Genomic DNA, 20,928 nt, shown 5'->3' with positions numbered 1-20,928 from the left:
ACAAGACTGTAACGATTCTTTTTTTTTTTTTTTTTTTTTTTTTTAAGTACCTCAAATGTTAATTCAGTTATGTGATTTACATTTACAAGTTGGTGAGTGTACATCACTTACGGTCATGCCATATTTTAAGATGAGCTTCATCAGGTCTTCTTCAATGGTGGTCAGGAAGTTCTCACTGGGGTGATCCATCAAAGGAATTACCAGCTCCAGGATCTTCGCAACATTACAAATCACCATGAAGTCACTCTGAGACTGTGAAAATGACAAGAACAAATGCATTATGCATAAACACATAAATGAAAACCTTCTGACACGTGTACCTTGGCACAATATCACTAGGAATATACGGCCACTAGATGGCAGAATGACCTTAAATATTGCACTGTAGAAAGTGGTGCTTAGCAGTTGCCGCTTGCAGAGAGGAAGTGAGCACTTACACTGCACTTGGTGGTGAGGTAGGGCTGCATAGTCATGGCGTGCTTGACCATCAACTGCGCTCTGATCTTACTGAACAGATACAGCGTGGTGATGCATGCGACCAACCTCATCGAGTTCAAACTCTTATGCTCTGCACACAGACAGCATCACAAGAACAAAATAATTTATTTGGGGGGGAAATTACACTCATTATTAAACTAGCAAGAACAAGTTCAAGATCACAAACAAACTGTAAGTTCTTTCTATTGACTTGACAGATCATGACTGATCAACTGATTGTGAATTCAGGTGCATTACATTAGTGTATTAACTATTTGTTCAATAATGTACTATTTAAACAAAAATTACATTAAATGCAACAACAAACACCCTATTGAAAATAACAAATGAAAACTACAAAAAAAGCAACACGTACAGATTTCTAGAAACACTTGCGAGTGGTTTAAAATCAAAATTTACATTGCTTTTGAAAATTAATTGACATTAACCCTATGAAGCCTACTGTATTACTTGATTACACAAATTTAAGGCTTTTAAAATATCAACATGATCAAAACTATACTGAAAAATCTGTTGCACACAATCTACTATGCCTTCTGTCATCTGATTGATTATACTTTTTTAGCAAGTAAAAGGCCTTTTTTAGTAGTAAAACTACAGAGCTTTGAGGAGAAAACAAATTTAAACATACTTTTTGGCCATATAAATATCAGCAATAGCACCAAATTACATATTTTTGCTAAACTAGGGACTCTAAATAAAGCTGGTGTTTTTTTCGTCCTTGAGTATAAGCTTCATATTCCCATTATATCATACTATATGAGGCATAAAAATATATTTTCATGACGATTATTTAATACGTCAGGCTTCTGTTAATGAACTGAATCAGATTTCCCAAGTACAGTAGTATGTGCGTACCTGCAAGTGCCTCTTCATGCTTGAGGATGTGCTCCACAAGATTGTCCACTAACTGCACACAGGCCTTCCTGGCTGGTTTATAGGAAGAATCCTCCTCTGACTTTAAAAGCTAGAGAAAACAAAACACAGAAAATTGAAGCGCTACAGGCCTCCTAAGTAGAGGCGGGCAGATGGAAAAACAAAAACACTTACGTTCTGCAGGAGCTGCTCAAACCAGTCATAGCCAGTGTCCTTACAGGCAGCGACCTGAGGCAAAGAAAAGAATAAGATCAGTTTCAGGATAAAGCACTATTTCAAAGAAAAGCCATTTTCACACTAGAGCTTTTTGGCTCAGACACAAGTCCGTTTGACATTGATCTGATCGATTTGAGTGAAAGCTGCTTTATTAATTTCAGTGTGCACCAAACTCGAGTCCACTTGAAAGGGTTAGGGTACAAATCCTATGAAACGAATCAGTAAAGCGAGACTGTTGCCCTGCAAAAAGAGCAGCAATTGCATTTCCATGTTGCTGATGTCTCCGGAGAAATTGCCTTCAGAGAGCAGCTCACATTTTCTGCATATCTAGCAAAGCATCTGTTCCAGACAGATTGAAGCACCACTAGAACGTCTTATGTTTTGGTAATTGGTAGTAAAGCCAAAGAGATAAAAACATGCCTTCTCCAGTGTTACTAAGCTACAAGGACAAACAGCTGCCGGGGGTTCTCACACATTTTTTGATGATGCAAACATACTGTGATTTAGACCCAAATTATATGTGTAAGTGTAAAAAAAAAAGACACCTGCAGGGGCAGAGATGGAATCGAACTTGTGGTCAGACCAAACAAATATATAAATATACATATAAATATAAATAAACACACATATATATATATATATATATATGTATTTTTTTTATATAAAGTGTGAAAAAAGCCTAAGAGTGATATACTGACCACATCAGTGATGTTGAGAATCTTCCTATTCATTGTCTCTTTGTCATGGCTGGCTGTGGGTGTAAACCACAGCTTCTGGAATGTCTCATTCACTAGTTTCTGCAGGGAGGAAAAGATAGTTCAGCTCAAACTAACAGGACAAACCTATCACAACAAAGTTCAGCACAGTGGTTTTCATGCAAAACAAAGCAGAGAACATGACTGCACCTTGATGCCCTCCTCGTCATTGACCCTGCGGATCATCTTCACGCACATCTCGGTGATCTTATTGAAGCTGGGCTGCTCTAAACAAATGTCTCTCAGAATCTTGATCACCCTTTTCCTCACGCTGATACCAGTGTCCTGAAGAGACCGCAGACAAACACTTTAAATATCTCACAGATTACATGTACAATGGCCAAAATAGCAGAACACCACCCCAGAATGTGCCCCAGACACAACAGTACATATTTTTAACTTCAAGGGTTTAGGCTAAAATGTACATGAATGTATAAAGGGGAAGTGCATATCTTAGGCCCTTCAATGGGTCACCATTAATTCTAACCAATTTTATTTACATTTTTGTCCTCACTAGTTCATTTTAAATGGTCCTGCAGTGTGCCAAAAGGATTTAAATTTTTTAAATATTGGCTATATTAATAAAGTAATATGAGGTCATAAAAGCTGCATGCATAATAACAAAAATAAACAGTAAAAGAATTAGAAACTATTTATACACATACATACAGTTTTAGGGTCAGTACTTTTTTTTTAATGATTTTAATTACATTACTCCAGTCACATGATCCTTAAAGGGGTGGTATAATGCCCTTTTCATAAGATGTAAAATAAGTTTTTTGATGTCCCCAGAGTGTGTATGTGAAGTTTTAGCTCAAAATACCAGATAGATATTTTTATATAGCTTGTTAAAGTTGTCACTTTCTGAGGGTGAGCAAAAACGCACCGTTTTGTGTCTGCCCCTTTAAATGCAAATGAGCTGCTGCTCCCTGCACAGGGGGCGGAGCTTCAACAGCTTGTGTCATTTTACCTCACACAGACATGCACTGGAAATTTCAACAACTTTTAGCCTTTTATGTTCAAACCGGATTCAGACAATGATGGAGAGATTCAAGAAATGACAACATGTAGAAGCAACAGGACATTTCTGAATGGTTCGCTGATGAATTTATGTAGCTTATGTGTAGATATCTTCTAGTCATTGATTAGCATATTCTGTCTTGATAATCTATAAATCATGTTCCCGGGGGCGAGGTTTAAGTAAATTTTAGGGTTAGTGATGTCACTAACCCGGGAGGAAGCTCGTTGTAGTCCCTACCAGCCATTTGTTGTAGTCCTTAAAAAGCAAATTTCTTTAAAAGCAAATATCTCCCTTTGCTTTGAACTTTGAGCATTGTAACTTAGCAGATGTTGTTTATGCTCAAACAGCAACATTACACACTAACTAAAGTTAGAAAAGTGAAATCATAATCAACCACCCCTTTAAGAAATCAATATATATGCTGATTTGCTGCTCATGAAACAGCTGTGCTGTTTATATCCTTATGTATCCTTGCTAAATAAAAGTATTAACAGATTACCATGGTCCAAACCTTTACATTGTGCTGCTTTAACTATCAGACAGGTAGGGTCTTAAAAATCATACCAATATCCTCTCGATGAGCATGTCGTAGTACTGCTCTGTCAGCTGAGGTCGACTCAACACAAACCGTCCCAGCAGCTCAACCGCTGCTTCCCTCACACTGGTGGAGTTATCCATCAACCGCCCATGAACACCACGCTGCATATCAGACTACACAAGACAAACATACCAATTAAAAGATATCAAAAGTCAACTCTGACAGAATTACCTATAGTTTTGTGTTGCCAGTTTTAATTGAGTTGCATTCCTTACCCTGGCCAGTATACTGGGGTCAACTGCCACAACCTCAGAGAGACACTTCATGGCTTTGGTTCTGACAGCTATGGCACTCTCCCCTAAAACTCTCAGAATCTAGAAATAAAGACAATACAAAAATCAAAATGCACTCTATGCATAACCATTTGCATGCATTTAAACTGCTCCACATACACACACAGTAGTGCTGGGAAGTAAGAATCGTTTTAGCAAACAGGCCAAGTCACCACTCAAAGATGTTTATCCCTCTTTCAAAGAGATTAAAGAGATTGGGTTGAAAGTTGTTTCCAACACAGACAAATTAACTTAAAAATACTTCACAAAAAAGTTATTTTGAACCTTTTGCTCTTTATCACAAGAGGCACATTAACGCCAGGTGGAAACTGATTACGTCTACATTTTAGACCCATCTTCTCACCTGTGTCAGGTAGATGTCAAAGCTCTGAGAGAAGGGTCTGGTGGAGGCCAGATAGCGTACGATAAGGCAGGAGTCCTCATAGTCCACATTGTCTGAATTCATCCTGTCAAAAGTTTTATTTTTCATTAATACCACAATCCAATCATTATATTACAGTCTTGATCAAGACAGGACGGGCAACATAATTGAAGCACAAATTCATGCATGGTAAATACCTGAGAGTAGTAAATTGATTGGGAGTTGATTTAATGACAGAGTGAAGGAATTTCTTGCGGGTTTCGGCACGCTGCATGATGTCTCCGGTAGCCTGGAGCTCTTTGGCGTGATGCGTCCCCTCCGAGTCGTCTTCCTTTTGATTCTGACTCCTCATGGCCTTCTCAGCCTCTGTAGTGCAGTCTCTGAACCACTGAGCGATGTAAAATTTGCGTGCAAACTGCAATACAAAATCAGATTAAGGAATGCTGACATGGAGGATTATGGGTAGAGAAAGAGGCATAGAAAATGCATGTACCAAACAGTAGATAATTTACTATACAAACTAGATACAAACTATTCACTAGTAAAATGCTAATTTTGTGCATGTCTCTTATTACAACTATTAATAATAATAATAATAATTCACAATAATAAATATTATTATTATATATGAAACCAAACAAATAAATTCTTACACTTAAAACCTGACACTTTGACACCTGACCATAGAAAAACTCATATCGGCTGAACACAACTCTACACATATCACTGGGCATGAAAAACATCTTAGTTGAACTCACAGCGAGGGCAGGGTCTGTTTCTGCGTTCTCATCCATATAACCCAGCAGAGCTTTCTGCAGCCGCTGAGTCTCGTCTCCTTCTGTGCCCTAAAGACACACACAAGGAGCATATAATAAATAAAAAAAACAGTGTAAAGTAGAATGTTTATTAGATGTAGTTTACAAGCACCAGCATGTGTATTTTGAAGTAAGGTGTGTATACCTCTCTGACGATGCAGTCGATGGCTTTTTGGTCCATCCTGCTGGTGACTGAATCTTTCCTCAATCTGGCTGCTACGGTACCCAAATAATCCAGTGATGCCACTCGCAGTGCCATCTCTGTCTGCTTGTTACTGAATTGGTGCACCTAGGGACGGATTATGAAGGGTCAAGGGTCACTGAAGGAGAAAGAACCTTTGTATATGTTTCACTGAAAGCACTGATGTGGTATTTTCTTACATTCCCCAAATTACGTTTGTCAAATAAATGCTACAAACTTTACAAATAATATTACATTTATTTTGTAACTATTTACTTTAACTATATTTGGCATGACAATCTCACAAATCATCCAAAGCTCCATCATAAACTCCTACAAGTTCACAAATATGCATGCAGTTTCATGTTTAGCAAAGATGGGGAAGTTAAATATATATAATTTATTTTAATAAATAATATTATTATATTTATAATATTTTATAAATATAAAACATAACATTAAATTGTAAAATTCCATTATTTTATATATATATATATATATATATATATATATATATATACATTTTTTTTTTTTTTTTTTTACTTGTTCTACCATAATTGGTATGGTATGACAATTTCACAAATCACGCAAAGCTCCATCATAAACTCCTTAGGGTTCATAAATACTCAATTTCATGTTTAGCACGGATGGGGAAGTTAGAGCTCCGTTGCAGACAAAGTGATTGGCTATGATCTGTTCTTACCAGTAATCTACCCAGAAGGCTCAGCAGTAATTCAGAGGCGGGCCACTCGGGTTTGTTGACAGTAGACAGCAGGTCCTGCACAAAGTTCTCAAACAGCGGCCTGTAGTCTTCCTCACCCTGTTTACTGCCGCACCTGAGATGCAGTTACAACAGAAACACACGTTGAGTACTGCAAAGAACAACAAACACGCATATCACAAAGCAAAAATAGATAATCGAAATGATGTTCTGACTTCTTGAGGAATACAGTGAGGAAGTTCTGAGCCGTCCGTCTGGCTGTTTCATACGAGTTGGTGATAAACACATCATCGTCAACCTGAAAAATGGATTAATCCATATTGTTAACAGCCTGTAATCTACACCAGAGATTATGGTGTTAGTAAAAATGCAAGACTATTTTAAGAGGTGTTGGGTGAGTACCTTCCTGTGATCGTCTTCAGAGTCTCTGTCAGAGGGCAGATGGACCACGCACTGAATTAGTTGCAGGACCAGAGCACTAACCATCTGAATGAATATGGGCTCGCCCTCTGCATCACTACTGTTCAACCTAAACACAGACAGAATCGACATGCAGGAAATGCTTGTTTATCACAGATCAGTTTAGGGAGAGCTGCAATACGAATAGAAGGGGTCATATCAGTACCTGAAGTTCCTGAGACTGCGTTTGCTGGTGGGCAGTCTGGCCAAAGAGGTAAAGATCTCCTCTAAAATTAACTGTCTGTGCTTCTCGTAACGAGAGAAGACCTGAGCCACGGAGAGAAACAAAATGCCTCCATTAGTGTCAGGATTTGAGATAAAGATACAAAAAAACCTGAGAAGTGTGAACAAAGTAGGAATCAATTTACAATGCAAACATACTGGCCTTGAACGAGTAAATAATACAGTTGTTGAAAGTGAAGTATGTAGTTTCTGTGACACTAGTGTCACCTAGACGAACAAGCTCAAACAACCTTGCAAACATCACAAACATAGCTTTAATGGTTGCTTGTGAAGGCATGTCTCAAACAGGTAAAAGTAGGCTAAACAAATTCGATATCATAGTAATGAAATATATTTTAATTAAATCATGCAAAATAGTTTAATGGCTGGTAAGCAATATTTATTCCCAATTTTCTTAAATGTTGAGAAATTTATTTAATGCATGATAGGCTGAATGCACAGGGTTTTGCTGCTAATCTAAGAAAACATACCGCCGTCACCAGCTTTATGGCACAGAGCTGCAGCTCACTGACATTCTCCACAAAGAAAGGAGTGATGCCCATTGAAGAGACCTGCAGAAGAACAAAAACACTTTCAAAATCATAGAGTGATGCAACATGTAATAAATGACAAGAATTTAGAGAGTATACACAAGTACACGTCACCGATCAGTTGTCCTACCTGCAATATTGTTGTATCAGTCATTAGCTGAATTTCCAGCAGCTCTGAGATGTTGCTAACCACATCACACACTTTGTTATAGAGCATGACAATGACTCTCTGCTTGGCGGTGGAACACTTGGCTCGCTTTGCTCTTGAGCTGAGCAAGGAACCTGAAACCACACATCGTTCATACCGCATGAAGATGTTATTTAGTAGTTAATTTACAAATACAAACACATTTAATTTGATTTATTACAACAATAGCAGTAAATACCAATGGAAAATATCTTGGATGATCTTTTTACATTTTATTTGTGATTTTTTTTTATAATTAAGATGTCAAACAATTAATGCAACACACTGTCTTTTATGTTACTTGGAGGGTACCACCAAAGACCTTTATATATAAAAAGACGGTGCACTCATAATATTTATGAATAGGAGAAAGTGCAATGCGCAATATGGCGGAATAAGTCCCGCCTTCTAAATAAAAAAAGCCAATCACTGATTGATAAGGTCATTGTGTCACTGCAGCACTCCGGTTGCTATAGAAAAAGTCATTGTTCTATTTGAGCATTAATAAAATAATTTCTAGGACAGTTCATGTCAGATTTTGTTGCTGATTTGAAATGTTATTTAATTTTGAGTTCGGCAAGCGGTTTTTGAGATTTCAGGATTCCCCCAATCAAGTACATAGGTCTTGGATGCCCGAAGGTGTTGCAAATATGGCTGCCGAGTGAACAGACTTTCCCTAAAAAAGGACTTCGGTAACTTTTTTAATACATTTTTCAAACAATTCATTCAGGTTTAGAGCAAAAAATTTTTTTATTATTGTAACTCTGTACCATTTAGACATCAGACTTGGTGTGAACAGGCCTCCAGCAGAAGTTAAGTGTCTCACCTCCTTTAGGGTTGACTCTGTAGACTGGATCATACTGCGGGTAAAGAGTGTTCTGCAGGTGGAACTTAGTGTACTGCAGAACTCTCTCGATCACATCCTCAATGTACACGGCTTTGGGCATGTGAGATGATGTCATGATATTCAGTGCTGTCAGACACGCATCCGCTGATTTGGTCACACGCTCCATAATGAGATCCCGCCAGAGACGCTCCTCGTCCTCTCCCTCATTATCCTGATGAAGAGCAGAGGAGACAAGAGTGAGCAGTGGGTTAAAAGTAAAGGCACCATTTAAAGTATGAAAGTGTCACCCAAGAGACAAATATGAATAAAGGAATAAAGTGCTGTTTACAAGGTTCATGAGTGTAGAAAGACTGGCTCCATCCAGAATGTTCTTCTCCAGGATGTTCAACAGTTTCACCAGTTTATCAGAAGGAATCTGGGCATTAGAGGGAAAAAACAACAACAGAATATGAGGTATACAGCTAAAGTTGACATGTTACAAACAACAGGAAATGTCTTGCTTTTTTTAAGCATTTAGCATATGTCAGTGTACTAAATAAATATATATCTTCACAAGATTTGGTTGAGAGAGAGAAGACGAAAAATGGTTTCATTTTTCTGTTTAGAAAATAACTGAGCCTTTAAATCTCCTTTGTAAAAACTTTTGAGGCATAAATAGTCCTCACTAGTTTAGATGAGCTCACAAAAATAGTGAACTGACAACTACTAAATGTTTTTTAACTACCTGAATTAATCATGAATTACAGTAGGAATACATGTTAATAAAGCATTTAACAACACACTGAGTGAACACTACTATAAGTCTAAATAATAAGATGTATAAATGTACATGTAAATTGTGTATTAATCATTTACTTGCACTTTCTAAATGATCTTATGAACCACTGACAACTCCTTAAAGGTATAATGGAGGATTTTTTACTTCCGGGTGGATCACCTATACTATTGGTCCTCCTAACTGTCAATCATTCTGGTGAATCAATCAAACTTATTCAAAAAGTGGAGAGGGCGGGTCTTATCTAAAATTCAGAAAGATCCTCCACTATACCTTTAATAACTGGTTTGTAAATAATGTAATACATAATTTAGAAATTATAAATTGATCATTAATAAAGTATGAAAATGCAATTATTAAACATTATAAATATGCTCATAAATCAAGAATAAAGCATTTACAGCTGTAATTTAAACGGCTTATTAATAACTATAAATACTTTATAATAACTGCATGCTATGAATCATTAGTTAACCATGAGTAAATAGTTAGTTCATCATTTATAAAGTGTTACCACCACTGAATATAAAGCAACTAAAGAGCAGAATAAAACACCTTTAAAGACCCTATAAAAGGCTTGTCCGGTTTGAGGAAGGGACATTCTCATTCTACAAAACTATTACACTTAAAACAACACATCAATATTTTTGGTCCATTTTCCAGAGAGACAGACTGTAAACTAAATGTTTTTAAAATGTTAGTGCACTATCATATAGATGGCCTTTATAGGTGCACTACTATATAGATTGCCCATAGACATGGGCTAGCCTAAACCCCACAATGAGTCAAATTTCATGGGTTTTTTATTACCGCATAAAAGAGGTGATGTATCTCTTACCCTGCAGGTGATGCCCATGGCTTTTATCTTAGCAGATTCACTGCCCAATTCATTTAGCTGCTGTTTCCCCAACAACAGCTCCTGAGGGATCTCATCATCATCTGAGAACACACAAACACATCAAGAGATTACCTTCCTCTACACAGGAAGACTCTACAACAACAAAACACAGATATATTGCCCCTACCCTGAGCAGTAAAGTCCACATCCTCAAGATTCTCAAAGATGTTGTCAATACTCAACGAGAACCTCTTAAAAGTGGACGAGTCCATCATTTCTGGGGGAGAATAAAAAAAAAAAAAACAAGTGGGATTTAATGAGCTTCATTCTGACAGGGAAAATTCAGTGCAATGATGAAAGGGTGAACGGGTTACCTTCAGGTGTTAGCTTAGGCTCATATGCTTTCCTCTTCTTCTGCTTCTCTTTTGTCTTTAAACGTCTTGCAACTGAAAGAATAAAAATAGGCAAATCAACCACTAATGGACCATTTCAGCACATTTCAGAGGTCAAATGTTGAGCAGCAAATCAGCATTTAAGAATGATTTCTCAAGGATCATGTGACACTGAAGACTGGAGTAATGATGCTGAAAATTCAGCTTTGATCACAGGAATAAATTACATTTTAAAATATATTCAAATAGAAAACAGTTATTTGACATTGTATTATTTTCACAATATTCCTATTTTTACTGTATTTGTGATCAAATACATGCAGTCTTGGTGAGCATAAGAGAATTGTCAAAAAAAATTTGTTTAAATCTTACCAACCTCAAACTTTTGAACAGTAGTGTTTATAATGCAACTAACATGCAGATAAAAGCATTAATAAAATCTAATGGAGACAGGATTGTTTTCTGCTAACCATCGCTAAGGCTGGGAGGAGGAGAATCTTCATCAGATTCATCGTATCGGCTGCCTGAGCCTCTGCGTGCGTCGAAATTTCCTCTTCGGTGTTCTCCTGAACTCCTCCGGTCTCGATCCTCAAACTCCCACGCTCTATCGCGCTCCTTCTTCTGACGTTTACGAGATGCTGGGGCAGAAAACAGTGGCAGAATTTTTTTGACTTGACTGAACAATTGAATGATTATTTTTAATTTCCATCCACACTGTAAAAAAATATTTTTTTTGAAGTTGTAAATAAAACAAAAAATATTGGAGTACCTTTTACAAGAAAATAATATTTAAGTCCATCACTTCAAAATTTTAAATGTGTGTTTATTTGCTGTTTTAAAAAAAATATTTCACTAGAAAATTGCTTGTAAATTTCACAAATAATTTAATTTAATTGAATAAAATCCAGTGCAATAATGAGGCATCAGTTTACTTAAATGGGTGAAATTATTATTACATAGGGATGTGCCCAAAGCCGAATACTTTATTCGGATAGAAATGGATCATGAATAACGCATTCTACGGAGCACCTAAAGGGACATGCAGGTAATTTAAATTTAAATTGCAATTTTAAATTGTTGCCGTGCGTTAAAGGTCGCTCCCTTTTTCCTGATTGAAAAAAATATGAGACGCACAAAACTTTTGCATTCTCTCACCATTACATAGTTAGGTAATGATATTTTCTATTATTTGCTGGCATCAGGGAGCCGCTATTAAAATGAGGAACACTGAAATCGCTTTTGAATGCGTTCTCTAATTAGCGATCACACACTCTCTGTGTATAAGCAGTGGCGGTACTGACCACATATTTTACAAGATAAGATATTAGTCAACGATGCTCAGGATCTGTTGCGCATCTCTCCTTGCTCTCTTTACATGATAAGTGAAATCTGACTCTGCAGCTTGTGCTGTATAAAACAGACACTTTCAGCGTCCGTTGTATAACTGAACGAAATGCTTTTTAATTCTATAAAAAAGCGAAACGACAGTGCCGTGATGGACAAGTAATGTAATCGGTGTACGGCCGAAACCCGTGTGTAACAGACTACTGCAGCAAGACTATCCATGTCCTTTTAGAGGCTCTGTAGAATGCGTTATTCATTTATTTTGAACTGGAGATAGATAGTGAAGGAAATTCAGTCAACAAGTGTCCAGCATGCATGTGATCTATCAATATGGTTCAAAAAGCATCTCAGGATGCACCTCATTAACTTAGTTAAGAGAATGTCCAGTATTTGTCACCTATCTTGATTTGGTATTCCTCTTTGTGCGGGAGTTGACAGTGATCATTGCAGTGGTGGAAAGCAGCGCTACTCACCGAAATCCTCGTCCTCTGAGCTGTCCTCCGCATATTTAGGCTTCTCGTTAACAGTGCTGCGTTTGCGCTTGTTCATCTTCACCCTCTCACACAGGGGCATGGTGGACTCGATCTCTGCCAGCAGCTCAGGAGGAAGATCCTTCAGCACGGAGGGGTCTATTCCACCTGTGCACAAAGACTTGCATTCAACTTACACTGACATTAAGCATACATCATTTATCTTGTTTAACGCGTTTATTTTGTCATAATTTGCTCTATCCAGCAAAGTAAACTCTCAGATTGAAGGACAATTCTCACAAAACTATTTTCTACAAGCTTTCTTCATGGTACATTTTGGTGTCTTTATAAAATAGGACACTTGGAGACTCCAAAAGGACACCTAATCACTAGAGATGCACCGATTGATCGGCTGGTGACCGGAACAGACTGACCGGACCGGCCGGTCAGTCTGACATATGCCGATTTTATGCCGGTCAAATGCACTCGGGCGCCGCATGATTAACCTTTTGAGAGGTACGGTCTCATATAGGGGATTTTTATTTCTGTGCCCCTGAGAGTACGAGTGCCACATTTAGAGTGTTCAGTGACGTCGCATAACTGACAGATTCAAACTGTGCTTTCGCGCGTTGGCTGGCGCTGAGCCAGAGTCGGACGCGTTCAGCGCTGTCATATCACAACTAAGCAGTGTTTACTCTATTCTTCTCAGTTCACCGGCCACTTTCTTGCATTTATTTCAAGAGAAACTGACGAATTCACGTGCTGTAAATCCGACTGACAACATTGCGGCGCCCATCTCATGTTATAGATCAACTGATCAAGATTATTTATAAAGGTTTTTAAACGACCAAACACACTCACTTACACGTATTTGAAAATCGGAATATCAGATAGGCTAGTTGATGACATGGTAAGCAAGTTTGTTATATTATAATATTTTGAATAAAAAAGGAAAAGCGAAATAAAAGCGACATCTATCATACAGTATTATTGTGGCTGCGGTGTATCGCGTGACGCGTCCCCATGGAAACATTAAAGGGAACGTTCGCCTTGAATAAAAAAGGAAAAGCGAAATAAAAGCGACATCTATCATACAGTATTATTGTGGCTGCGGTGTATCGCGTGACGCGTCCCCATGGAAACATTAAAGGGAACGTTCGCCTTGAAAAAACTCACTCTGGGGGGTGGGGGTGTCAGTTAGAGTATTTTAAACTTACGCGTGAAAGGGTTAAAGAAAAGATCGAAAATAAATATTTGTGTGTGCTGTAAAGTGGTTAGAAAATGTTTTAATCGGAATCGGCTAAAATCGGTATCGGCAGGTCAAACTCAATGAAAAATCGGAATCGGCCTAGAAAATTGTCATCGGTGCATCTCTACTAATCACCAAATGACATGAGTTCATCTAATTCATAAATGTATGCACCCCAAAGTACACGTGGGAAAAAAACATTACAGAACAAAACTTTACAGAATTCAGTGTACAGTATGTGTACAGTGCAACAGTAAAGAGCTTGTTTACATTTTAGACATGGCAAGTTGTGATACTGAGTAGAACCACATGGAGAAAACTAAAAAATAGGGATGCACGATATATCGGCCACCATATCGGTATCGGCCGATATCGGTTAATTTTTTATGTTATCGTTATCGGCCCAGTAAGAAAATTTGGCAGATATATTAAAGCTGATAAATAATGTAATATTTCCTTCAGCTGAGACTCTTCAGATGCGCACTGATCAACATGATGGTTTTGAATTGCTTGAAATATGATTGAAATCACTTTAAAAAAGGAAAATACAGTAATGTGCAACGTGCAGCTCAAGTCTGTCATATCGGATACATAAAATTATAACGAGAACATCATAATTTGGGGACATGGCTTTTAATGGTGAGACTTTTGTTTTTGTATCAGGCTCTAAAAAATTATATTAAAATTTGAATTTTAAGGTTTATCGGCCAATATATCGGTTTTCAAATATAAAGAATCATCGGTTATCGGTATCGGGCAAAATGTTCATATCGGTGCATCCTTACTAAAAAACCTAAGCCAACTGCCTTGACCTGACTGTATAATATACTACAGTACACACAACGGATCCATTCAGAATTGCTAAACACAGCAACATACACGAGTCATGACAGATAAAATGTTTGTGGTAACAATGTACTGAAAGAACTGAAATGTGTCTGCATGAATACAAATACGATATCAGTGCATCGAGAGCGCAAATACATGGCTTGTTTTGCAAATCAATAATAACAGACTCGCAAGTGCTTACTGTACGACTCCTGTACATCACTGCAATTGTCTTTACCTTGAATACAAATCTCATCCATCAAAACTTTACTAGCAAGAAGCTGTTTGAGAAACGTAGTGTGTGTCACATCTGGCCATACAGCGGTGGGATGTTTTTACGATCCTTTCAGTCTGTATTTTACACAGTGCGATGCGTGAGGCCTCGCGCTCTTCAGAGACAATCACAGGATATGTCAGAGCTTGTGTTTTAAAGCTAAACAGACTTTGGAGGAATAATTCACTGAAAACTGTCCGCGAGTCACTGTTCTCTCTGCCATCTCTGATATAAATAAGCCTGGTTTTCTTTATATTAGCGCTGTTTTGGACTGATTGTTTGAATGCATTCACTTACTGGATAATTGGACTGAAAACTTTCCCGGAGTTAAGCGGCTTAAAATGATCGGATCACAAACATAGAAGTAAAATTGGGTTAAAGAGTTAGAATAGAAATTTCCACCAACCAGGGTTACAGGTGTTTAAGCCATCGCATATGCTCAGTTTGATAAACTCCCGACTACTAAGATCATATAAGCGGGTGAAGTAAATTAAGTTAAAGGAGTCATAATGTAGAAATTTCACTTTTCCACGAGAATCAATGTATGTTATGATTGCATAATGATTATACACTGGCCGGGAAGCCGATATTTAAAAGTGAAGCGTTTGTTTACCTCGGGGTTTGTAAAATAGGCCACGTGCACGCGCACGAAAAAACGAGATTTTGATTTCTTCCCCCTCTTGACGTCAAGACGGGGGAGGATATACCAAATATGGACACCGCAAACCTATGCCGCGGGAAGCCCGCCCCTCTCCCCCTCAGATTCAGTTTAGTTGACTCGAGAAAGATGGAGAAATCGAGTGCGCTGAGATGCTCTGTGGGTGACTGCCACAAACAACATGCAAATGTGTTTTATCTACCAAAAACGGACGAAACTATCAGGGAACAGTGGATGAAATTCATTTTTAATGACGCTGTCCCAACAACTCTTTCAAGTGGCGTATTGTTAGGTGTGTGTGCTAAACATTTTACACCGGAATCTTTTACAAATTTGGGGCAGTATCAGGCGAACTTGACCTCGAAGCTCCGTTTGGGAAAAGGTGCCATCCCAACCATCAGGGACTTGCCAGAAATTGAAAAGGTAAGACTGTGTTTTTATTGCTCTACTGTGGTTAACAAATAGCAGCTAACAGCTAATGCGGCTATTGTATGTAACGTTACCTTCGAGGTAAACACGGGGAATGGACTCTACGAATGCTAGCCACATCTTTCGACTTTGTTTTACACTAGCAGCTACAGTAGTGACGGTACAGGAGTCCATGCTCAGTGGCTAAAACTGTTTAAATGCAAGTATGAAAACAATATACCACTAAACATTATTAGCCAAACTCATGCAAAACATGCAGTTTGAAAATAGCTTTCAGTTAGTGGGGCTTCTGTAAGAATGTATCTGGCAATGGTGTATTTTTTTCTTTTTTCTTTGGTTGTGATTACAATTTCACTAACAATAAGTACCGTCACATTTATTGAGCTATTGCAGTATTTTGTCTATGTTTTTGTACCGCTTGGAAGTAGTAAAATACATTCCTGCAACCAATCAACGCGCCCCTCATTTGCATTATTATAATGACCGTCCACGACAGCCAAAACATCGCATCAGATCTCGCGAGACAATAATGCCTTTAGAAATAAGGGTCTGAGGGGCTCTGTGTTGATTTTTTTTCCACTTTTCTTTTTTAGAAGTGCCTAAAATACTATAATAGAGCATTTGGGTATCCAAGGTAACACAACATTATGACTCCTTTAATGATGACATTTTGCATGCTTCATTCATTTCTGTTAAATTATTTTAAAGCGTGAAGGATTTTGAATCAATTGCATGCCTTAACATTGACAGCCCTAATAGAAATAAAAACTAAACTGACAAAATTACTAAAACGAAAACTGTAAATCTAAAATAAAAGCTAATTCAAAATACTAAAAAAAACACTAAAATAACACTGATCATGACAATCTTACCAACAGCAATTCAATAACAATCAAAAACATCAGCTTTTACAAATTATTTAGTATTACTTTTAGAAATCTACATAAATAACTAAATACAACCATTTATTTAATAGTACAACAATTACAGTTTTTCCTTTATGTATTCTGTATTTCTAACCCATCACACAACAAAGTCTGGCTATATAACTGAGACACTATTCGGTGACATACACTTACAAGAGCCATTTCAAAGTGTTAAAAAACAAAACAGAGCGGTAATAGTTCAGCTCTTACCAGCTGGAAAACCCAAGAATCATTGTGCATAACTGCCCTCACACAAGTAGCCAAGTAATATTTTTCCCTGCTTGGCTGTTCGTCCAATTAAAAAAAAAACATCATGATGTTCTCAGAGTGGGAAACCGTCATTCAAACTGGAATGAGACAAATATAAAAGGAGTTCCCCTACCTTTCCCAGATCTCCCAGAGGAGAGTCTGTTCTTGCCGGACTTGGAGCCACGGGAGTCTCTCTCTCTCATGAGCCTCTGCACTTCATCTATGGAGAGTTTCTGCAGAACGACCACAGGCTTGACGCTCTTCTTCACGTCCATCTCTGGTTCTAGTCTCTCCAGCCGCACACACGGCTGCTTCCAGCCTTCTGGAAGATCTCCTCCTCCGTGATCTCCCCCTTTTCTGATTTTGGGAATGGTGAAGTTCTTAAGCGCTCCCGAACCGGTGTTTTCACCCAGCATGTATGGAGGAAGTTCGACCGGTTTACTCCCCGACTGAGCGGCTCGCTGCGTGCTGACGTCAGCGTGCCGACCTTCAGGTCTGTGTTTCTGCCGCGGGGTATCAGGCTGCTTGTCATCATGGCGATGCCGGTGTTCTGGAGCGTGGTCGTGCTTGTGTTTGACGGGCTTCGGGGTGACGCCCTCCTGCGGCTCCTGAGGCCAGCGCTGAGCCTCGCTGGCAGGGATAGGCATGCCCATGCACGCATCCTCCACTCTTCCCGCTTGCTCCAAACTCACTTGCAGGCCCGGGCGGCTGGCGCTGGTGCCCGCAGCACTGGCCTCTTGAGGGGCCAGCCTGTGCCCTGCGTTAGCCCCTCCTCCCCCACCTGGAGCCCCAGAGCCTGAACCAGCTGTGCCAGCTGCGCCAGGTTCCTGTGGGTGGGAGTCCTGTTTAAAGTCTCGCTTCTTCAAAGGCTTATCTACAGAGAGAAAGAGACATAAATGGGACATTGAATCTCACGTGTCCAGGTCATAGTTTACCCCCAAATTCTCCATTAATAACGATGATTTACAGTGATGGTTATTTTTATAATGAAAATCTAGGGGTCAAAATACAGCAAAGCCCTTTTATTTTTGCAAAATGCAATTTCTTCTTTCTTTCTTTCGATTTTGTATTTGTGCACCTTTGCAAAGTTGTTGTTTGTTTAAGTAAATTAATACTTTTATTCAGCAAGGTCACGTTAAATTGATCAGGAGTGACAGTTTAAGGATGCTCATAATTAACTGGTTAGCTGACATAAAAAATTTTGACCGATTAATACTATCAGTTAAATGGTTTAAAAAGTAATTTTAAAAGTAATTTAAGACATTTTAAAACATAAAAAAAAATAAGCTAAGCATTTTTGAGAGTGTTATAAGTCACATTTAATTATTACATTAAAAAATAATGTAAAATACCAGTAAATAAAGCGAAAGGTTTACAAATATTAATATATAAACATAGCAAGGCTATTTTAGTTCACCTCACTCCACAACAAATGCTAATTTGTTAACTAATGCTTTAAATTGAACTGTATTCAGAACAGAACAAGAATGAAAAATAAGTAGCTATATAAACGTCAAGCCAAAATTAAATTTAAAGGGGTGGTTGATTATGATTTCAATTTTCTAACTTTAGTTAGTGTGTAATGTTGCTGTTTGAGCATAAACAACATCTGCAAAGTTACAATGCTGAAAGTTCAAAGCAAAGGAATATATTTGCTTTTTAAAAATGGTTTTTAAGGACTACAACAAACGTCTGGTAGGGACTAAACGACATTCCTCCTGGGTTAGTGACACCACTAACCCTACAATTTACATAAACCCCACCCCCGGGAACACGCAGTCCATGTTAATAAGAGGAAGTAGCAGAGCACATTTGTGAGTCTGCTCAAGCTGTCGCATCCGTCTTTTCACATGCAATACAGTACTTAACACAAATGCAATAGCATGTCACTCTATAGGCATCTTACAACAGTTCCCACACGAGCGATTTTATAGATTATCATGACAGAATATGCTAATCAAAGACTTGAAGAGAGTTAACTCCACATCAGCAACATAATCAACTAACCATTCAGAAATGTCCTGTTGCATTTTACATGTTGTCACTTCTTCATGAGTCTCTCCATCATTGTCCGACTCCAGTTTAAATATAAAAGGCAGAACAGTTTCTGACATTTTAGTGCTTGTCTGCATGAGGTAATCAGAGCTGCTAACACACAGGAGCTCCGCCCTCTGTGCCGTGAGCAGCAGCTCATTTGCATTTAAAGGGACACACACGAAACAACGCGTTTTACTGACCCTCAAAAAGGGACAATTTTAACCTGCTGTAAAAAATTATCTGTGGGGTATTTTGACCAAAAAGTTCACATACACACTCTGGGGACATCAGAGACTTATTTTATCATATTGTAAAAAGGGGCATTATACCACCCCTTTAAAATGAAACTGAAACCGGCTTTGGGCTCACATAGCCTACCTCTCTCATTTAACAGAGACATCAGTATCAGTACTGGTATCATTAGCTGGGTTTCCATACAAACATGAAGCGAATCTTTTCAAAGTTCGCAAAAAATTTTAAACAAAAACACAAGCGAATTAGGTTTCCATCAAGTTGATCGAGCAGATGACGGTGGTATTGGTAACCTAGTAACCAACAGTAAATGTTCTACGTCAGAATTTATTCTGCAAATCTGTTTCCATCTCCCATTATCCGCAGAATCGTTTCAGATGTGATACTTCAAAATGCACATAAAAACAGGGTGGTGGAAATATTCATTCATAGTGCTTAGTAAAAAGATGCCATTAAGAAACTATTTAAAATATACACATTATGTTGTTTCTACATTATTTTGGAGATTCAATGTGAAAGTATTACAATATAAAAATATATTAAATTTAATGTTAAGTTTAATGTTAGGTGCGATAAATCATGATTAATTACAGAAAAATGTGATTAGTTCATTTCTTTTAAACGATTGACAGCACTGATTCAACCAGAAAACTAAAGATAGTTGTAATGTAATAATATTTCATAATATTACTGTTTTTACAGTATTTTTGATCAAACAAATGCAGCCTTGGAGAGCACTTATTTCAAAGATGTGAACAATAGTGTATTGTTAAACAGTTTGTTCAGCCTGAACAATTGTTCTTGCCATTTTTCAAGATTCCTATATCAGCACAAATATTAGTTTAATAATGATTAATGATCCTGCATCATACCTTTGTCCTGCACCTCTTTAGCACTACGGTCCGTTTCCATTGCCGCTTCACTTTCCATCCTTTCTATTGCGGCAAGAGCCTCCACAAGCTCTCCTTCTGGGTCTGAGCCCGGGTACATTCCCCCAAGCTCCACCTCCACTGGCCTCGCCCGTGACTGCCTCAGGATCAGCTTAGTGTGAGTTAGTGTGTCTTTTCCCGGTGAGCCAATGTCATACACCGCAGCCTTATCGGCGGTGTCCCGCTCTCCCTCATTAGGCTTCAGACCGCGCTGCTTATCCGGGGAGCCCAGATGCATGTCTTGAGCTCCATCACATGGAGGGGTGTAAGGTGGAGATGACTGCAGTATGTGAGACGTGAAACCCGTCCTTATCTGATCCTAACAGTTTACAGAGAAAAACACAATCAGGAGGAGTTACTTATCTTATACTGCACGTGACCACCAAAGGATTTAGTTAATCCCAGTCATTTCTGACATGTAATAAATTCCCACAAAAAAATAAGACAATTATTCATCTTAAAGTCAAAGCCCTAAAACAGACAAATAATCATCAAAAATGATTTCTTAGACAATTATTCGTCAGCCAAATTTCTTAACCATGACAGCACTAGAACTTCTACCTTATTCTCTTGAACATTTCTCATGCCTCCTGGAATCATCGGACTTGCTACTGAACCTGGGGAAAAAACAGAATGATGTCTAAATGAGCCAGAAAACTGAGGAAGATCTCGATGCA

General features: G+C 38.2%; 1 protein-coding gene across 2 annotated transcripts in view; it reads right to left on the bottom strand.

Moving 5' to 3' along the window:
• nipbla (NIPBL cohesin loading factor a) overlaps positions 1 to 20,928 on the bottom strand; it is a 51,631-nt gene that overhangs the window by 10,837 nt on the left and 19,866 nt on the right. For both annotated transcript variants that reach the window (XM_084413841.1, XM_084413842.1), the window contains exons 7-34: positions 20,813 to 20,868; positions 20,195 to 20,570; positions 17,167 to 17,907; positions 12,424 to 12,588; positions 11,077 to 11,244; positions 10,589 to 10,660; positions 10,402 to 10,491; positions 10,215 to 10,315; positions 8,930 to 9,016; positions 8,581 to 8,812; positions 7,698 to 7,849; positions 7,508 to 7,588; positions 6,961 to 7,061; positions 6,738 to 6,864; positions 6,551 to 6,633; positions 6,318 to 6,450; positions 5,579 to 5,722; positions 5,377 to 5,463; positions 4,816 to 5,033; positions 4,601 to 4,703; positions 4,180 to 4,278; positions 3,931 to 4,077; positions 2,496 to 2,630; positions 2,289 to 2,387; positions 1,549 to 1,602; positions 1,357 to 1,465; positions 438 to 568; positions 112 to 252 (exon numbers count right to left, since the gene is read on the bottom strand). In XM_084413841.1, the coding sequence (XP_084269967.1) occupies positions 112 to 252; positions 438 to 568; positions 1,357 to 1,465; positions 1,549 to 1,602; positions 2,289 to 2,387; positions 2,496 to 2,630; positions 3,931 to 4,077; positions 4,180 to 4,278; positions 4,601 to 4,703; positions 4,816 to 5,033; positions 5,377 to 5,463; positions 5,579 to 5,722; positions 6,318 to 6,450; positions 6,551 to 6,633; positions 6,738 to 6,864; positions 6,961 to 7,061; positions 7,508 to 7,588; positions 7,698 to 7,849; positions 8,581 to 8,812; positions 8,930 to 9,016; positions 10,215 to 10,315; positions 10,402 to 10,491; positions 10,589 to 10,660; positions 11,077 to 11,244; positions 12,424 to 12,588; positions 17,167 to 17,907; positions 20,195 to 20,570; positions 20,813 to 20,868 (4,232 nt within the window). The remainder of the gene's footprint in view (positions 1 to 111; positions 253 to 437; positions 569 to 1,356; positions 1,466 to 1,548; positions 1,603 to 2,288; positions 2,388 to 2,495; positions 2,631 to 3,930; positions 4,078 to 4,179; positions 4,279 to 4,600; positions 4,704 to 4,815; positions 5,034 to 5,376; positions 5,464 to 5,578; positions 5,723 to 6,317; positions 6,451 to 6,550; positions 6,634 to 6,737; positions 6,865 to 6,960; positions 7,062 to 7,507; positions 7,589 to 7,697; positions 7,850 to 8,580; positions 8,813 to 8,929; positions 9,017 to 10,214; positions 10,316 to 10,401; positions 10,492 to 10,588; positions 10,661 to 11,076; positions 11,245 to 12,423; positions 12,589 to 17,166; positions 17,908 to 20,194; positions 20,571 to 20,812; positions 20,869 to 20,928) is intronic.

The sequence above is a fragment of the Rutilus rutilus genome (genome assembly GCF_951802725.1).
Source record: "Rutilus rutilus genome assembly, chromosome: 7".
NCBI lineage: Eukaryota > Metazoa > Chordata > Actinopteri > Cypriniformes > Leuciscidae > Rutilus > Rutilus rutilus.
Note: the sequence above shows the minus strand (reverse complement) of the source record. Positions and strands in the feature narration are given on the sequence as shown.